At 39.5% G+C, this 15881-nt stretch overlaps 1 protein-coding gene across 13 annotated transcripts in view; it reads right to left on the minus strand.

Annotated features, from left to right (window-relative positions):
- dmd (dystrophin) overlaps positions 1-15881 on the minus strand; it is a 728682-nt gene that overhangs the window by 232605 nt on the left and 480196 nt on the right. For all 13 annotated transcript variants that reach the window (XM_088646795.1, XM_088646880.1, XM_088646889.1 and 10 more), the window contains 2 exons: positions 9128-9292; positions 4171-4272 (listed from right to left, as the gene is read on the minus strand). In XM_088646795.1, coding sequence (XP_088502921.1) covers positions 4171-4272; positions 9128-9292 — 267 coding nt within the window. The remainder of the gene's footprint in view (positions 1-4170; positions 4273-9127; positions 9293-15881) is intronic.

Consider the following 15881-nt stretch of genomic DNA (forward strand, 5'->3'; position numbering starts at 1 on the left):
GAAAAAATATTTCACAAGGTGCAAATTTACCGTGCCTAACGGTGAGTGACTGTAAGTGAAAAAAATGACTAATGATGCTGTCATTTCACAGTCTTATCGGAGGAAATGGTAGCTGGCAGATTGTAATTGACCTCTTGTCTTCTTGTCCATGGCAATTACATTATGCAAAAACTAGGGAACAAATGTCGGGGTACCAAAATGGATTTCATTAAATCAGAAATAATAAAGCGGTGAAGCAAACGCACTGACACCAGGGGAGCGAACGGTATGATTTGGCAGGGCAGTTAAGTTATTCAGGCCTAATGATGTGAAATTGGCAAATATAATCTGAAACACAGTCAAAGCATCTATCGCTTGACATTTATCAGAAAAGGAATTCTAATAATGATGGGCAGGTATATTAAATAGGACTGCGAACTTTGAAGAAAAAGTTCTAATGTCAAAAGCAAGAGCCCGTGCTGTATGCTTTTTCTCACATGACTGTAGTTAGCATTTTGGTGCATCCTGTGCTCTGGGGACAGGCTCCAGGTTGCCATGGTCCTTTCCGTGGACAAGCTGCTTTCTTAGGAGAGATGGATGCAACGGCAGTGAGTAGATTTCAGGAGCTGGAGAGCAGGGGCTCTGGGAAGATCACCTCTTTAAATGGGACGCTGCTTGGTTGGCAGCACAGCCTGCACTGTATTCAGCTCTAAACCGAATCTCAGTTTATTGACGGGTGTCATTATGGTGTGGGGAATAAGAGCAACAGTGTGCTGCACTGTAGATGTCGACCCATAAGGACTTCACTTTCAAATGTATATCTGTTGACAAAAAGTGCAAAATGAGGTGAGGAATAACCCAGCCCGCTGAGCTGAGACTGAACAGAGTAGGAAGTTTTACTTATAGCCTGGGTGTGTTGCGCTTACAATGATGAGTTAATAATTATCTCTCATTACTGAACTGCAGTTTCCATGAAGTCTTTAATGTATAGCGAGCCTTTTTAACAATGAAAAAACCTTCTTTCAGATGACAGTTGATGCAAACGTAGTGCTGGCTGAAGATAATACACTGTAGAAGGATTCACCCAGCCCAGAGAGACTGCTTCCTTCAGTTTCTCCATTTCTAACCAGCAACAGTGGAAGATTGTTAGCCCTCAGGTCCACCATCTTCAGAGCTCTTAAACTTAGATTAAACAACTAGGACACATAAACACTATTTTGTCTTTAAGACTCAAGTCTTTGAGTTTATACTGTAGGCCAAAAGTCCAAGGCCTTCTGAACACCATAATATTCAAGCAAAAATTAATAAAATTAATAAATTAATAAAAAATTAAGGTATAAATATAGGTATATTAATATTAAAAAACTGATGAACTGCTAAGACAAGACTCCATATCTCACTGATATTCAAAATCTGTGGGACCATTTTAGGGACAGAAAAGCCATCTACAGTTTGAACACCAAGAACCTATCCCTGGAGAAATGATTATGAAGACCTTTTCACTTGAGACTCTGTTTTTGATTAGAGTGTTCTCAACTCCATTCCTCAACCTTTGAGCATTGCTCCAACCTTTGATGAAGTAACATCTAAGCTCCAAGCTCTCCTCTTCATAAACTGGTATAAAAAAGAAATATTAGAAATACCAGATGACCACAGAGAGATCATGATTGTGACAATCTTCAAGAAGGAAGATAAATCTGACTGTGGAAATTACTGAAGAATTGCCTTGTTGTGAAAAAATGAAAAGTAAAAGTGAGAACACTCCAATATAAATGAATAGTTCCTTCTACACTCTTGTTTTGTTGTGAACAAAATACTGTACACCTCTCTATATGCTCGTCTCTGACATCACCAAAGCCTTAGCTGTTTGTTAATGATGTAGTGATTTGGAAGAAATTTCTGAAATATGGATTCCCTTTGTAATTTGTCACCAATATCAGTCTGCTCTATAAAATAGAAGGAGTAGTGATTCTCATTCATCAGATTCTCTGTTACAACATGTTACAACAGGAGGCATGCAAGTCTGTGTCTTTACATCTAACCATGAACAACTTACAGTCACAGAGGAGCTAAACTACCAAATAGATGGTAAGCTGCTAACCTCAGCCAACTCAAACGCAACGACTTAAGTCATTGAGCTCCAGTAGATTGATGATGCTGTACTGTTTGCTAACTCAGAACTGTTGATCCTTACTGAAACTTATGAGTAAAACACTCAGAAGATTAATGTCCTCCATCAAGAAGCTCACAATGAGCAGTCTCCAACTCTGGCAATTCAGATTCATACAGTAGTGAGAGTTTGGAGAACATTCCTTCCAGCTCAAAATCTATTGCTCAAAGAAAGCTGACATTAACAAAGAAATGCATCAAGTCATATGTGCAAGCTCAGCTTCCGCTTGCCTGAGGAAAAGAATGTTTGAAGAACACAAAATCAGACCTAAAACCAAAATCATGGTTTATCAGCAGTTGGATTCCCAGCCCTACTGTAAGGCACTGAGATACTGTATGGACATAACTCACCCTACCACACAATCAAAGTACCATCACTACTGCCTATGGACCTCTGAAGCCAAGCAAGATTGGGCTTGGTCACCACTGGGATGAGTGACTTCTAAAGGCAAACTATTTTCTACTGTAATTGGTGTGGGTGGGATAGTAGGAGGCACTCTTCTCTCTGGATCTGAATTTCCAAATTAATGCCCTTGTATGGTGACTCAGGACATTGTGCTTTAAGAGATATTAAAATGAGATTTTTGACTGCTTGGTCTTTAAAGATCCCATGGCACTTCTCAAGCTTACTAAATACTAGCAATGTTATCCTCTGGGTGCTAGTGAAATACAATTCTAAGCCAGCAAATTCTTGCCTACCTAACATCTTGAACGCCCCTCTTACTTTAATTATAAGCACAACAGCTGCTCAGGGATACTATCTTTTGAAGCACTTCATCACCTCTCCAAATATCTGCTGTGTAGTGTGGTTTTGGTTGGTCCAGTGGGTCTACAGCTCTGTATAAACTGTTTTAGACAGGAGTAGACATGTAAATGAAATCAATTATTATTGAAAACAGCTGGAGAGCATATGCACCATCATTACTGTCCTCTCTCAAATAAACACCAGGAGGATTGAGTTGATGATCTTCCAATATCAACTTGACTGGGTAGTCTTATCTTCAGAAGACCTGACTCCAGATATTCTCTCAGGGAAAGTGATTCAAGGATATCCCAAAGGCCAAAATGAAGACATGCACCATTTCATGGTAGACTATTGCCCAGGACTGTCTCAAACAGAAGAAAAGTCTACTGCAGGTATCACAGAGTTTCAGGTGAAGGAGAAGTTGGATAGGAAGAAAAGAATGTCATGGACCAGGTCTAAAACCCAGGGCCATCCATTCCATTTGGAAGAATGGATCCCAGCGGTGACTGAAATCGTGGATGAGCCTCCCAGACCAACCCTCCTTAACTGTGAGCAGCTGCTGAATAAGAGCAATTCGCACCGATTCTCAGATGATACACCGCACTGCAAATCTCATCTGTGCTATTTGAAGTGTACTGTATATCAAGAAACTGGAAGCATAATTTTCTGATATTTACAATGGACCATATTTTACAATACTTTCCGAATAAGCTCAAGGGTAAGTGTTGAATGAGTCACAATTCCATTTTTTTAAGGCAGAGCAGGACAATTGAAATTATATTCAGTCTTTTGTCGAGGTTGCATTTCCCTTTTTTAACAACTTTTACAAGGCTGCATTTCTCATAAAACTGTGAGTGTAACTGGATTTAGACTGGAGCATACCATCATCTGTGTAATTTTGTGACCCCCTGCGTAAATCACCTGTGGACTTTCTTTGATGATCTCCCCAAGCTAATGAGCCACCCACCTTGTCTGCTGCGTAATTGATAAACAAACAAAGAATAACATCAATGAGTAGCTGCTGGGATAATTATCACTGTGCAGCTCAATGCCATGCTGTTTCAAGCATAGTGTGCACACCCAGACAGGAAAATGAAGGCCTAGGCTTTAATCATTATGCCCAATGATAATTATAATGTTTAGTGAAAGTAAATGGCCATGAACTTGTTATTTGATTAGTGCTGATTGATTGGAAAGTCTGAAAGGTGTACAGTGCAGAGTAGCTCAGGTGCACACACACGGTACCTTGTTTTTTCCCTTGCGAAAAGATGCATTACCTTTATGGGCTGAGTGATTGGTTTGTCCTGGTATAGCTGATGACCTCTCGACAGGATAGCTTCCACATCTGCTCGTTTGGCTTGCACAGAGTCCTCAGTTTCCTGCAAGAACAGCAACTATCTATCAATAACAATTACTGAGTTAATATCTTTACATTGAGTTTCATAAAAGTCCAGATTTATTATACACTCACTCACACCTTCCCATGGAAAGCAATGTGAGCAGAAATGAAGTACTAGTAATTCTTAATTAACACTTGATATGTTGTATTTACTTTCAGGGGGAAATTTTCAGTGGAATTTTCTTTCAGGGGAATGTATGCTGTGCATTTTCTTGGACTTCCTTCACCTCCCTCTCCTTCCTTCTCTCCATGACAGTTTGGGGTAAATGGAGTAGTTTATATCATGATCATTTACCTGATATTTAATTTAATACAGTTTGTTTACAGACTTCAGTGAATCAGCTCTAGTAGTGACTTGCTTCATTTGTTTTTAAGAATCACATTTTTTCTTGATTTTTGTTTACCTTTTTCAGTTTGAACATTCACATTTTGATTAAAATTACTAATAAATGAGTATATGATTAATTATTTGAAAACATTGTGTGTCATTTGTGATTCAGCATAGTGGGATACCACTGAAATGGGATGTCAGAAACTCCAAACACAGTCTCCAGACAGGTGAGTAAAATATCATGAAAAAGAGTGTCAGAAGCAGCACTTACTATAGGTCTAGAAAAGTTAGGATAGATAAAGCACTTGAATCAGCTGCCATCAGTTAGTAATTTTAACGAGGGCAGTTTGTGTGCTGTGTAATTGTCTGAAACCAGCCTGAAAGGGGTTATTTGCAATGAGTTAATTGTTTTTATTTTCGTTTTACTTACTGTATGTTTGCTAAGGCTGACAATTTAAATGAAATGAACAGTGATGAACAGTGGTTGGAAGAACAGTGAGACAAAGATCACCCAACACACAGATTGTCCTGAACCTTTTTGACCTCAGTTTTACCCAGTGGTGTGGCTGCTTAGCTCTTTTGCCTGAGAATTCCTGGGTCCAAATTCAGATTAGGATGCCTCCTATGTTTGTGTGGGTTTCCTTCACATGCTCAAACACACAGCTGCTGTGTTAACTAGCATCTCTAAATTGTCCTGGTGTGTTTCCACATGTACTGTATGCAAGTGTTCTGTCTGATGGTCTGGCTGGATTTATGAACTTCCTAGTTGACTGCTGATTACAATAGGTTATTCTTAACTGAGCAATCCAGTTTGTACTGCACAAGTACTTGGTGTCCTTGATGACATTACCCAGTGAGTATTTTTTTTCAATTGTAGGAGCCAATTAAAAAGCATAATGTGATTGTGTTTAACGCTTATTGGCCTTTTGTGGTTGTGAGGGGGGAAAAACATATTGATCCAGAAAGAAAAAGTTTACTTTGCCATGTCAGACATCCCCAGTGTCCAGAAGCAAAAGCAACTAACACAAATCACAGAAACAAATGTGAAAAAGAGAACCATACATTTGTTACATGACTGTGTACTGCATTACATATAGAGGTATTACATTAAGTAAGGATAACATTCTAAAGTGTATTTTCTTCTTTTTTCATTGTCTCAAAGGTAAAACTCATCATTAACTCACTGCTCTCTCACTTCAAAATCCTTAAGAACAAGTAGAAGTTATGTTATCTTGCTTAACTCTTCTTTGCTTACAGATAATCAGAAATTCAATCAATGGTTTCTCAGTTCAGCAGAACATCTCATTTCCAACGCTGATCAAATGAATAATAAAGAAAGTCTGCAACAGGGACCTGAAAAGAAGAAGACTCTAAAATTCCAACCTTGGAAGTCAACCTTCTTTAGCATTCTCTAGCAACTTTCTCATGGTAAAAGACAGACTTTTCTGTCAGTCATAAAGAACATTGATTAAATTAATATTTGAACAAAACATTCACTTCAATCAATATAGCAAAATAGCAGAAAAACAAATATTACAAAAGATTTTTGGAAGACAGATTGAGACTGGAATATGCCATAATCATGTCTAGACTAAGTCATGGTTAGGTGGATTGAAAGACATATTGTAAGGAGGTGACAGGAAATTACCTCGCATGTTAGAAGACAATTGGTCGGGTGACATTTTAAAACAGGAAACCAAGGCTTCCAGGTTGCTTATTTACATCTGATGTCTGGGGAAGATATCAGATCCTCTGGGTTGTTGCATCAATGGAGAAGGGAAGGAAGCATTCGATGAGTGAACTTTTGGTAGAGCCTCAGAGTGAGACTATGAAAGAGTTTTGGAAGAAACTTTTGGAGCATGTAAGCAGCTTAACTGTCTAGTTGTTGAAGAAAGGGAACAGGAAGATGCTTAGTTAGAGCTCAAAGAGGAGCTTAGGCTTTTGTTTCATTGTGGCTTTTAGTTTGATTATTTCTTTACTTTACTATAAAATAAAGAGCACTGTTTTTTCACTTGACAGCTGCATTTGTCTGTTTTTTCCTGAGAGAAACCTCTTTTAAAGATGACATCATGGCATCCTGCTCTCAGGTAACCATGACAGTTTAGTCATTTGAACAAGGTTCTGCATCACATCTCTTTGGATAGTGTGAGATTGAATGTAAATTCTAAATTAGAGCCAAGCTGAGTGTTAGATAGGAAACAATTAGCCTTGGACATTTGAACAATTGATCCCACCTTGTCTTTCAGTTGATCTCTTACTGTATATTACCACTGTTGTGTTTTTTAGCTATTACTTCTCCTGTAATTGATAATTGTGGTCTTCTTCTGGCTTCCCTCACATAATACTGCTCTTTGTGAAGGATAATTAAGAATACACACTCCATCTCCTTTCTTGGAATTACCCTCCTGGTTTCCATTCCAACTGAAATTTGTTGGTTCATTAAGCTCTTACTTTGAACTACTGTATTTGCTTGTATTTTTAAAAAGCTTTCAGATCTTACATAGTTGAACAAAGTTTGAAATTAATGTGAAACCTGTGCCAAATGCTTCCTTTCACTTAGGTTTGCTGTTTCAATGACTTGGTTGGATTTACCTAATTGGTCACATGAAGCACTAAGAGCTACTACGAGAATGCCTGACAGTATACGGCCTGCCTTTGGGACCACTGTGTTTTCTAGTTTTTGCTCCAGCCACACTCCTAATCACAGGCTAATTGATTTCATATTCCATCCGTCCATTACATCCCTTTTGTAAGTGCTTCAGCCAATTCAGGGTCACAGGGGAGCTAAAGCCTATCCTGGCCAGCAATGGGCGCAGGGCAGGATACACCCTGAATGGGACGCCATTCCATTGCAGGGCACACACACAGACACAAACAGACTCACATCAGGGCCAATTTTCCCAGAAGCCAATTAACCTACCAGCATATTTTTGGACTGTGGGAAGAAAACGGAGCAACCAGAGAAAAACCACGTGAACACAGGGAGAACATCTGTCACGATTGTAATCCCTCCCTCTTAAGGGTGCTCCGGCTCTTTCACATTTTAGTTGATTTTGTGCACCTATTCAGCCCACCTTACGAGCCAGACGCTCACTCTGTTCGGGGCTCTGTACTGGAACACGGACGCCCGGAGGCCCACCTACCACCGAGTTGCCCAAGTCCGTGGCTCGAGGGCATAGGCCTCCTATCGGCATCCTGAACCAGCCGAGTCAGGGACCTGGAGCGCCTGGTCCCTTTACCCGTTTTTATACCCCGTCCTTGCACTGGATCCCTCTCCGGTTTTTAACTTTTGTCGTGTTGTCTCTTCTCGATATCCTGGTTTTTGGACTTTTGGACTTCGCCTTGGTTTTCCCCCTTGATTCCCTCAGATTTGTTTGCATGGACCACGCCCCCCTGAGCACTAGTGCACACTTGTCACGCCCCCATGTTCGTCAACCAGCCCAGCTCCTCGTCTCCTCCCTGTGTCTGTTCGCTCCCTTCCAGATTGTGCTGTCTGCATAGGGTCCTGAAGAACGCTTCGTAACAACATCCAAACACCACACAGATGGCACCCCAGTAATTGAACCAGGGCCCCAGCTCTGTGAAGTAGCAATGCTAACCAAGCCTACAGCTTTCCATTTGGGGAGTTTTTTTAAATTTGCCTTCAGCTACTATAATGTTGAAGGGGATTTCTAATTGGTATCAACCCTGTGAAAGTTCCCGAGTTTCGGATCTTCCGACTGTCATGTGAGCCACCTGAAATGTAACTAAATGGACATCTTTAAAAGGAAAAAAATGTCATTGTAGAAGTATCTCACACACTGTCATTTCCACTTGTGTCTATTCAGCCTACATTGATAATCTATTAATAGCTCTCCAGATTGTCATAGAGGTAAGTCAATTGAGGAAATTTCATTGAAAAATCCTATCAGCTGAAGCTGTTGGAAATAGTATCGATGAAGGAAGGTATTTCTGCTTCACGTAGGACTGAGTTCATGAACAAGCAACCTAGAGGTCTAAAGAAAAAAGTTTGTCAAGTAGAGCTTTCAATTAGTACTACTGATATAAAGTTTGGTTTGAATAAAACCCGGCAGACACCGTGAGCTGGAAACCATTGGATAAAAGTACTTTTCACTTTCATAATTGATAGGCTGTATTGATTATCTACAAGGATCTATAAGGATGGAATTCTAAGTTTTTGTAATGTCATATTAATAATAATAACCTCATATTGTGAACTTGAAATATACAGTACTTCAGATATACTTACATCACTTTGGAGCTTTAGATTTTTCAACATGTAAAATATTGTGGTAGCATATTTAATACTGTGTATTTTAACATGCTTTAAATACCACAGTATAATGCATGGGGCATTTCTTTGGAGTTCATGCGTTACAATGTGTAAAAAGAGATAATAATAATTTCTGATTGAGCCTGTCTTGATTTCAGGCTGTTAGGCCACAATATGAGTTATTTGGGAACAGGTGTGTAGACAGTCTATAAGCTCTGTATCTGTGATTACCTTTGTGTCAAAAGCCCCTGGTAATCCCACTTTTAGGTAGAGTTCTAGTTGGTCTTTTGTAGTTGAGGCCCAAAAAGCCAGCTGGTTGAGATGTTGCTGGAATTGTACCAACTCCTTCAGCAGGGCTTCTGTCGTCTTCTGCTTCTCAGGCAGCTCTCTGGACACCTGGTGATACAGGAGCACGACAACTGAAAGAGGTACACAAAGTCTGGGCACATATCCTCCGGAAGAAAATGCAATAGTTTAGAGAATTACAGACAACCCTAGCACTTATTATGGTTACACAGAGCAAACCAAAATCCAATCACTCAGATAGTGTTTGAGGTAGAGGTAGACAGATTATTGAAGGCTTTATAATTCGGGGGGGTTTTAAAATAAATTGCAAACCTTACAAGAAATCAATGCAAGAATACTAGTGATTCAGCAGTAATATGATTGTAGCCTTGCAGTTTTCTTTTGAATATAGTGCAGCCGGTTGATAGTATATTTATAAAATCCAGCAACCAACGTATTACACCAGTCTATCCGAAAGAAAACAGAGGCATGAATTAGCTTCTGTATTTGAGTAGGACAGGTCATAAATGAGCACTATAACACAAGTGAAAAAAGCAAACCATTTCTGACATTTCAGACTTGAAACTGAGGTTGAGGAGAACATCAAACATTTTTACCTGGGTTGCTGAACTACTTGTTCAATGACCATGCAGTGTGTGTGAAATATTACCTAGATCTTGTCACTATTAAGGAGTGAAAATTTTAATGCATTCAAATTTTAATACCTAATATTAAAATTTACAACCAGTAAAAATAGAAAAACTGAAATAAATATCAAAGTAGTGTGCAAATAATCTCAGTGTTAGCACACAGATTGGTGAAGTTAATACCCATCACAACATATAATAATATGACCAACATAAAGAGAATCTGACCAAGTAGCAGCATTCAGATGAATAAATGGATAAAGACAGTGAAGAATTGAACCCTGTGGGACTCTAGACATAATGACAGCAGACCGTCTAGTCTAAATGTTACAATATACTCTTGAAGGCTGTCCAAAAAAAGTGAAAATTAAAATTGATCAAAAAGAGAAAGGATTTCAGAGTGCAGTCTATTTCAAATGAGCAATAGCAGCACATTTAACTGATAATGAACCCATACTAGACTGCAGAGATTCCTCAAAATTTGTTGTGACACAAAAGACAACAGGCAATGGAACACTTCTTCCATGTCAGTCGATATAGATTAAGCTACCCTGTCTAAATGTGTAAAAGAATTCAGCAAACATTTCCTCTGGGACAATGGGGGAATCTGTCTTCAAATATTTTCTACTTTGTTCTGAAAGAATAATTGCCATCATTCCATTACACTCTCAAGATGGAGCAAGACATATTTGGCTCTAACATATAGTTAGATCTTTTGAATAAGGTTAATTTTAAGTTAGAGGATTTTTTTAAAATGTGTTAGAACATTCCTGTAGACCAATTTCCTGCCCAACAATCTTATCAGAAAGCCTTCTGAGAATGTAAGAAAATAAAAATTAAATTAGAACATGAGTCTTTCAATGAAAATTAATGTTTTCATTAGAATTACCTCATTTTAACTTTTTAATGTTCACAGTAGTGGTGGCATGGAGGCACAGCAGTTAGTATTGCTGCCTGGCAGCGCTGGGGCCCTGGGTTCAATTCCTGGAGGACTATATGTGTGGAGTTTGTATGTTCTCCCCTTGCTCATATGGGATTTGTCTAGGTGCTCTGGCTTCCTCCCACAGTCCAAAGACACGCTGGCAGGTTAATTGGCTTCTGGGAAGATTGGCCCTGGTGTGAGTGTGTGCGTGTGCTTGTTTGTGTCTGTGTGTCTGCCCTGTGATGGACTAGCATCACGTCCAGGGTGTACCCTGCTTCGAGCCTGTAGCTTGCTGAGGTCCCCCCTGACCCAGCATTAGACGAAAAGCGATTAGAAGATGGATGGACAGGTGTTTGCAGTTTAACATACTGAATTCTTCAACAATAACAACACTTCGCCCCCCTTACTGTATATGTCTTCATCTACATAAGAGAGAGATAATGTCATGGTGGAGGCCAGAACGGACAGTGGAGCTGACTGGAGAAGATTATCAAAATATGTCTGTTCACCCAAAAGTGCACTGCAGCTCTGTCCCCCAGCGCTGCTGTGCTAACAGAGGAGAGATGCAGCTCACACATACCTAGGAAGCCAGCCCTGCTTGTTTATCAGCAGCTGGCCAGCTGTGCTGGTGTTCTGGCGAAGCCTGGTGGCAGTCTTCTAAAGACACGGGCCAGATTCACATCAGCACCTTCTAGACTGGAGGGCCCTTTCTGTCTTTCAAACTGGTGCTTTTGCTGGTTCAGTTCATCAAGAGTCACTTTTTAGAGTAAAAATAGATATAGCTGCATTTTTTTAGAATAAAGATGTTGAAGTAGTGGTAATTTGTGGCCAATTTCAATATCATCTATATAAATGCTTTTTTTTTTCTAATTGACAAAGTTACTGTAAACCATTAGCTAAGGTAACATTATGTAATTTTGAAAGGTGTGGGAAGTCTTGGTCTCCAGTACTTTGTTTACAGATCTCTAGATCTCTGCCTCTGCTTGGGCTAGCTACAGTATCACCTGAAATATCCCCTGAAATAAATCTTCTGCCTTTGGGTGCTCTTAATGTAATTACTCAACATACTGTATTGAAATATGAATGACATGTCATTACTGTAAGTCTGTAATGAAATAACAGGTGAACTGAAAGGTGAGGTGTAGATAAAAAAACCTCCTTGTAACTATTCTCAAGTAATCATGTTAGAAACAGGAATCCCTCACATTTTCAATGAAAGAGATTGCAATTCCCCCTTCAAACACTTGTGGGATCTTTTTAGTTCCTCAAAGCAATTGATGTTTTTCTGTTCTTTACAAAGTGCTGTGTTTCCTGGCGCGAGCGCAGAGCTGAGCTTCCTAAAAGGAGACCGTTAGTGGCAAGTGTTCATGAAAGAAAATGCATGCAGTTCACAAGGGCTCCTCGGAGAGCTGTGCATGTGGGGTTCTCATGTAAATCTCTGCAATTTAATTTTCACAGCACTGGGAAACGTCCTTGAGTCTTAAGGAGAGAAGCATCTTCGAAAGGAGTCTCTGAACTCATATAAAACAACGACTAATGAGGCACTGGCTAGTGTAGCCCACTCATTTCATCAATAGGTTATTTTCCATTTTGCCAAGTTCTTAATAAAGTCATCCTGTATTAACTCTGTTTTACCTTCCAAGGCTAACAGCGCTTTTCCAGTGGTTTGCCCAATTAACATCAGGCCATCAGTCCACCCTGCACTTGTACAAAAGCTAAACATTTACGTACAGTATGAAAAGAAGATTACAGTAGATATTTTTAATACTACTTGAGCAGATATTTAATGTAAATCAATAAACAATAAACAAACAGACAAGCCAGCCCCTTCCTACAATCACAAAGTCTGACCTGAACTAACTGCTGTCCCTCAGTGAGGATGTGGATCTCACCTACACCTGTGAATTTGCACCATGGACATTTACACTGTTTGGCTACAAAGAGACATCATTTGGAACATGCAGTAGCAATAAATATCTCTACATTTTTTTTGTCTTATGGAAGAAATACAATATATTGTATAATTTTAATTTATATACAAATAGCTAAAGACATTTTTCCTTTTGAATTTATATAGAGTCCGTATGGTGGAATTAAATGATTATGAACTTCTATTTCTAAGATATTTTTTCATCCGGTGATGTTTAATTCATGTCAGAAAATACAAAATGCAATTCATTCGGACTCCAGTTTATATTGACTCTAAACATATACTGTATGACATACCACATGTTGAAATGGAAGTTATAAATACACGTGGAAAGCTGAATATAAATACTGTATATATCAAAGTATCACCTAAATATTGGGGGACAGAAAATGCCAGCATGACATCTCTGTATTACTAACACTGTATATTACTACTGTCCTTGTGAGTTGTCAATCCACAAATCTAGCAATGCTAACCATGTGACTATACATCCATCCATCCACTTTTTAAACCACTTCATGCAGTATAGAGTCACAGGGGGAACCAGAGCCTAACCCAATAAGCAACGGGCGCAAGACAGGATAAACCTTGGGCAGGAAGCCAGTCCATCGCAGGGCAGGCGCACATACACTCACACCAGATACATTTTTTACAGAAGCCATCTAATTGTTTGGGCTGTGGAGAGGAAGCCGAGCACCAGAGGAAACCCATGCTAACATAGGGAGAAAATGTAAACTCCACGCAGATAGCCCAGGTATTGAACCCAGGGCCACAGTGCTACAAGACTGCTGTGCCTCCCACTATACATATTTGTACTGTAGGTTCATATTTACATGACAATTCTGATTTATTCATTGATGGAGAATTTACCATGTATTTGCAAATACAGTACATTAGACAGCATTTCAAAATGCAGATGACAGGTTCTGAAGATTTGCAAGCAAACTGATTCCTTCTTGTAAGGACAGGGAACAACACGAGGAGAGACGTTAGCATCAGCCTGGTCTCGGCTTACTTCCGGAATATATTTAAGTTAGAAAGACTTAAGGAAATGTAATAGAGGAATTACATCAAAATGATTCTTTCGTTACCTGGGAGGCCTGACCATGACAGTTTAGAGTAAAGGGCTTTGTAAAATATGCCCCTAAAGCATCCGACACTGCCTAATTGATAATGCCTTTGATTGTATTAATCTGATTTACAATTACAAGGAGACCGATTCATTTCAGTTTTTCCACTTAGTCTTCCCACAAACCCTAATAAACATCAAACAGGCACGTTTACCTGTTTAATTAAGAGCATGGTAACTAATCGCAGACGCATCAGTCACACTTGCTGAGTGTACTTCAGGGAACTGAATGGGTGTTTAGATTGACATTTCTCTGTTTATATAGCAAGGGAATAGGGCTTTTAATTCAGAAGCTCTGTGTACTCTGACTGCAAAACCCAGCCTTGTAAACACAGCATTGATATTTGAGTAGAAGGTTTCAGAACACACAACTGGGATTGTTGAGATTTAATTCCAAACAGAAGAGGAACAGCTTGCCAGGTAAACATTGTAATCTGAAAGCACTGGGCGATACCTTGGCACTGATACTGTACCTGGCCAGTCTGGATATATTCCGAGAGCCATAAGGATAAATATATGATTTCCTTCTGATCTCACAGAGGTGCCAAGTAAAACAAAACTAAACCCAAGTAATCACAAGCACAGAAATTAATTTTGACATTCAGGAATGCAAAAGCCAAACTGACAAAATCTGTTCACTGTAGAACTCAGGTTTGCTCATATGTCATTGTTATGATCATCTTAAAATACATCACAAATACAACAGTCATGGGCTAAACGGCACCTTTTTTCCAGTAAGGCCATTAATCAAGACTTCAGATGCTCAAGAACAAAGTTTACTTAGAGAATAGGATATTTTATATTAGGATATAGGATATTACTTTCTCTCCTTCAAGTGAAAGCTTCCAAACAAATGAGAATGCTGAATTTTGTTTTCAGCATGACCCCTAATGTGATAACTATTCTATTTACTGTGCAACATCAATTGGAATATATACAGTATTATATACTTTACCCTCTTTCTTTCTATGCTGTCCCTGATGAAGACATTGCCTCTGTGGTACGCTCCAATTCCCTTTTCTTAATGGTTGACTTCACTTTGTACAAAGGAGTGCTCAGTGTCTTCTATGCCTCTCTACAACTTTAAGGCTTAATGTTGTTCTGAAAACTCCTACACCGTGTGTTGAGCATTACTTAAATACCTATGCAAGCACCATATTTTAGTTTTTCATTTTTCTATGCAGTCACAAAACTGTCCAGTTTGAGAATTCAAGCTTTGATATAAAAATCTTTACTTAAATGTGTAAAATTAATTTGTACAGTAATTCAACAAAATGAGACATCATTGTAATAGGATGATTAGTTTTGCAAGGAACTGCAATGTATGTACAAAACTGAGCACACTTCACAAAGATCTGTTTCAGGAAGAGCCAGATATGTGTCCCCAGATGCTTCTGGCCATTATTTGCAGTTAGACTACACAATTTCCCTTTTTACTATCTTTTGAACTGGAATAGTCTAACCAGTTTCTGTCTTCACTGAACAAACCTGAGGCTCAGCAGTACTTCTGAACTCAGATAGGCAGGGCTAAACTTAGCCTGTCTATCTGTCTATCTTTTTAAAGTGCACGCAATGCATTTTTTTATCTAGGTGCCTCTATCTCAATTAAGGGATAAAAAGCCAAACATCTGGGTATATTCGAGTAGGTGGCTGCGTCAGACAAGAGTCTGCAGTAAGAGCCTGCAGCCACATCACTCTGCAGCTTACAACTGGCAGCCCACTGAAGCTCAGCAGGTGTGAGCCTGGTCAGTACCTGGATGGGAGACTCCTGGGAAAACCTAAGGTTGCTGCTGGAAGAGGTGTTAGTGGGGCTAGTAGGTGGAGCTCACCCTGCGGTCTGTGTGGGTCCTAATGCCCCAGTATAGTGACAGGGACACTATACTGTAAACAGGGTCCATCCTTCAGATGAGACGTGAAACCGAGGTCCTGACTCTCTGTCGTTATTAAAAATCCCAGGGGGTTTCTCGAAAAGAGTAGGGGTGTAACCCCAGTGTCCTACCAAAATTTCTCATTGGCCTTTACCAATCATGGCCTCCTAATAATCCCCATCTCTGAACTGGCTTCATCACTCT

The sequence above is a fragment of the Lepisosteus platostomus genome, chromosome 2 (genome assembly GCF_059453375.1).
Source record: "Lepisosteus platostomus isolate fLepPlt1 chromosome 2, fLepPlt1.hap1, whole genome shotgun sequence".
In the NCBI taxonomy this organism is placed as follows: Eukaryota; Metazoa; Chordata; class Actinopteri; order Semionotiformes; family Lepisosteidae; genus Lepisosteus; species Lepisosteus platostomus.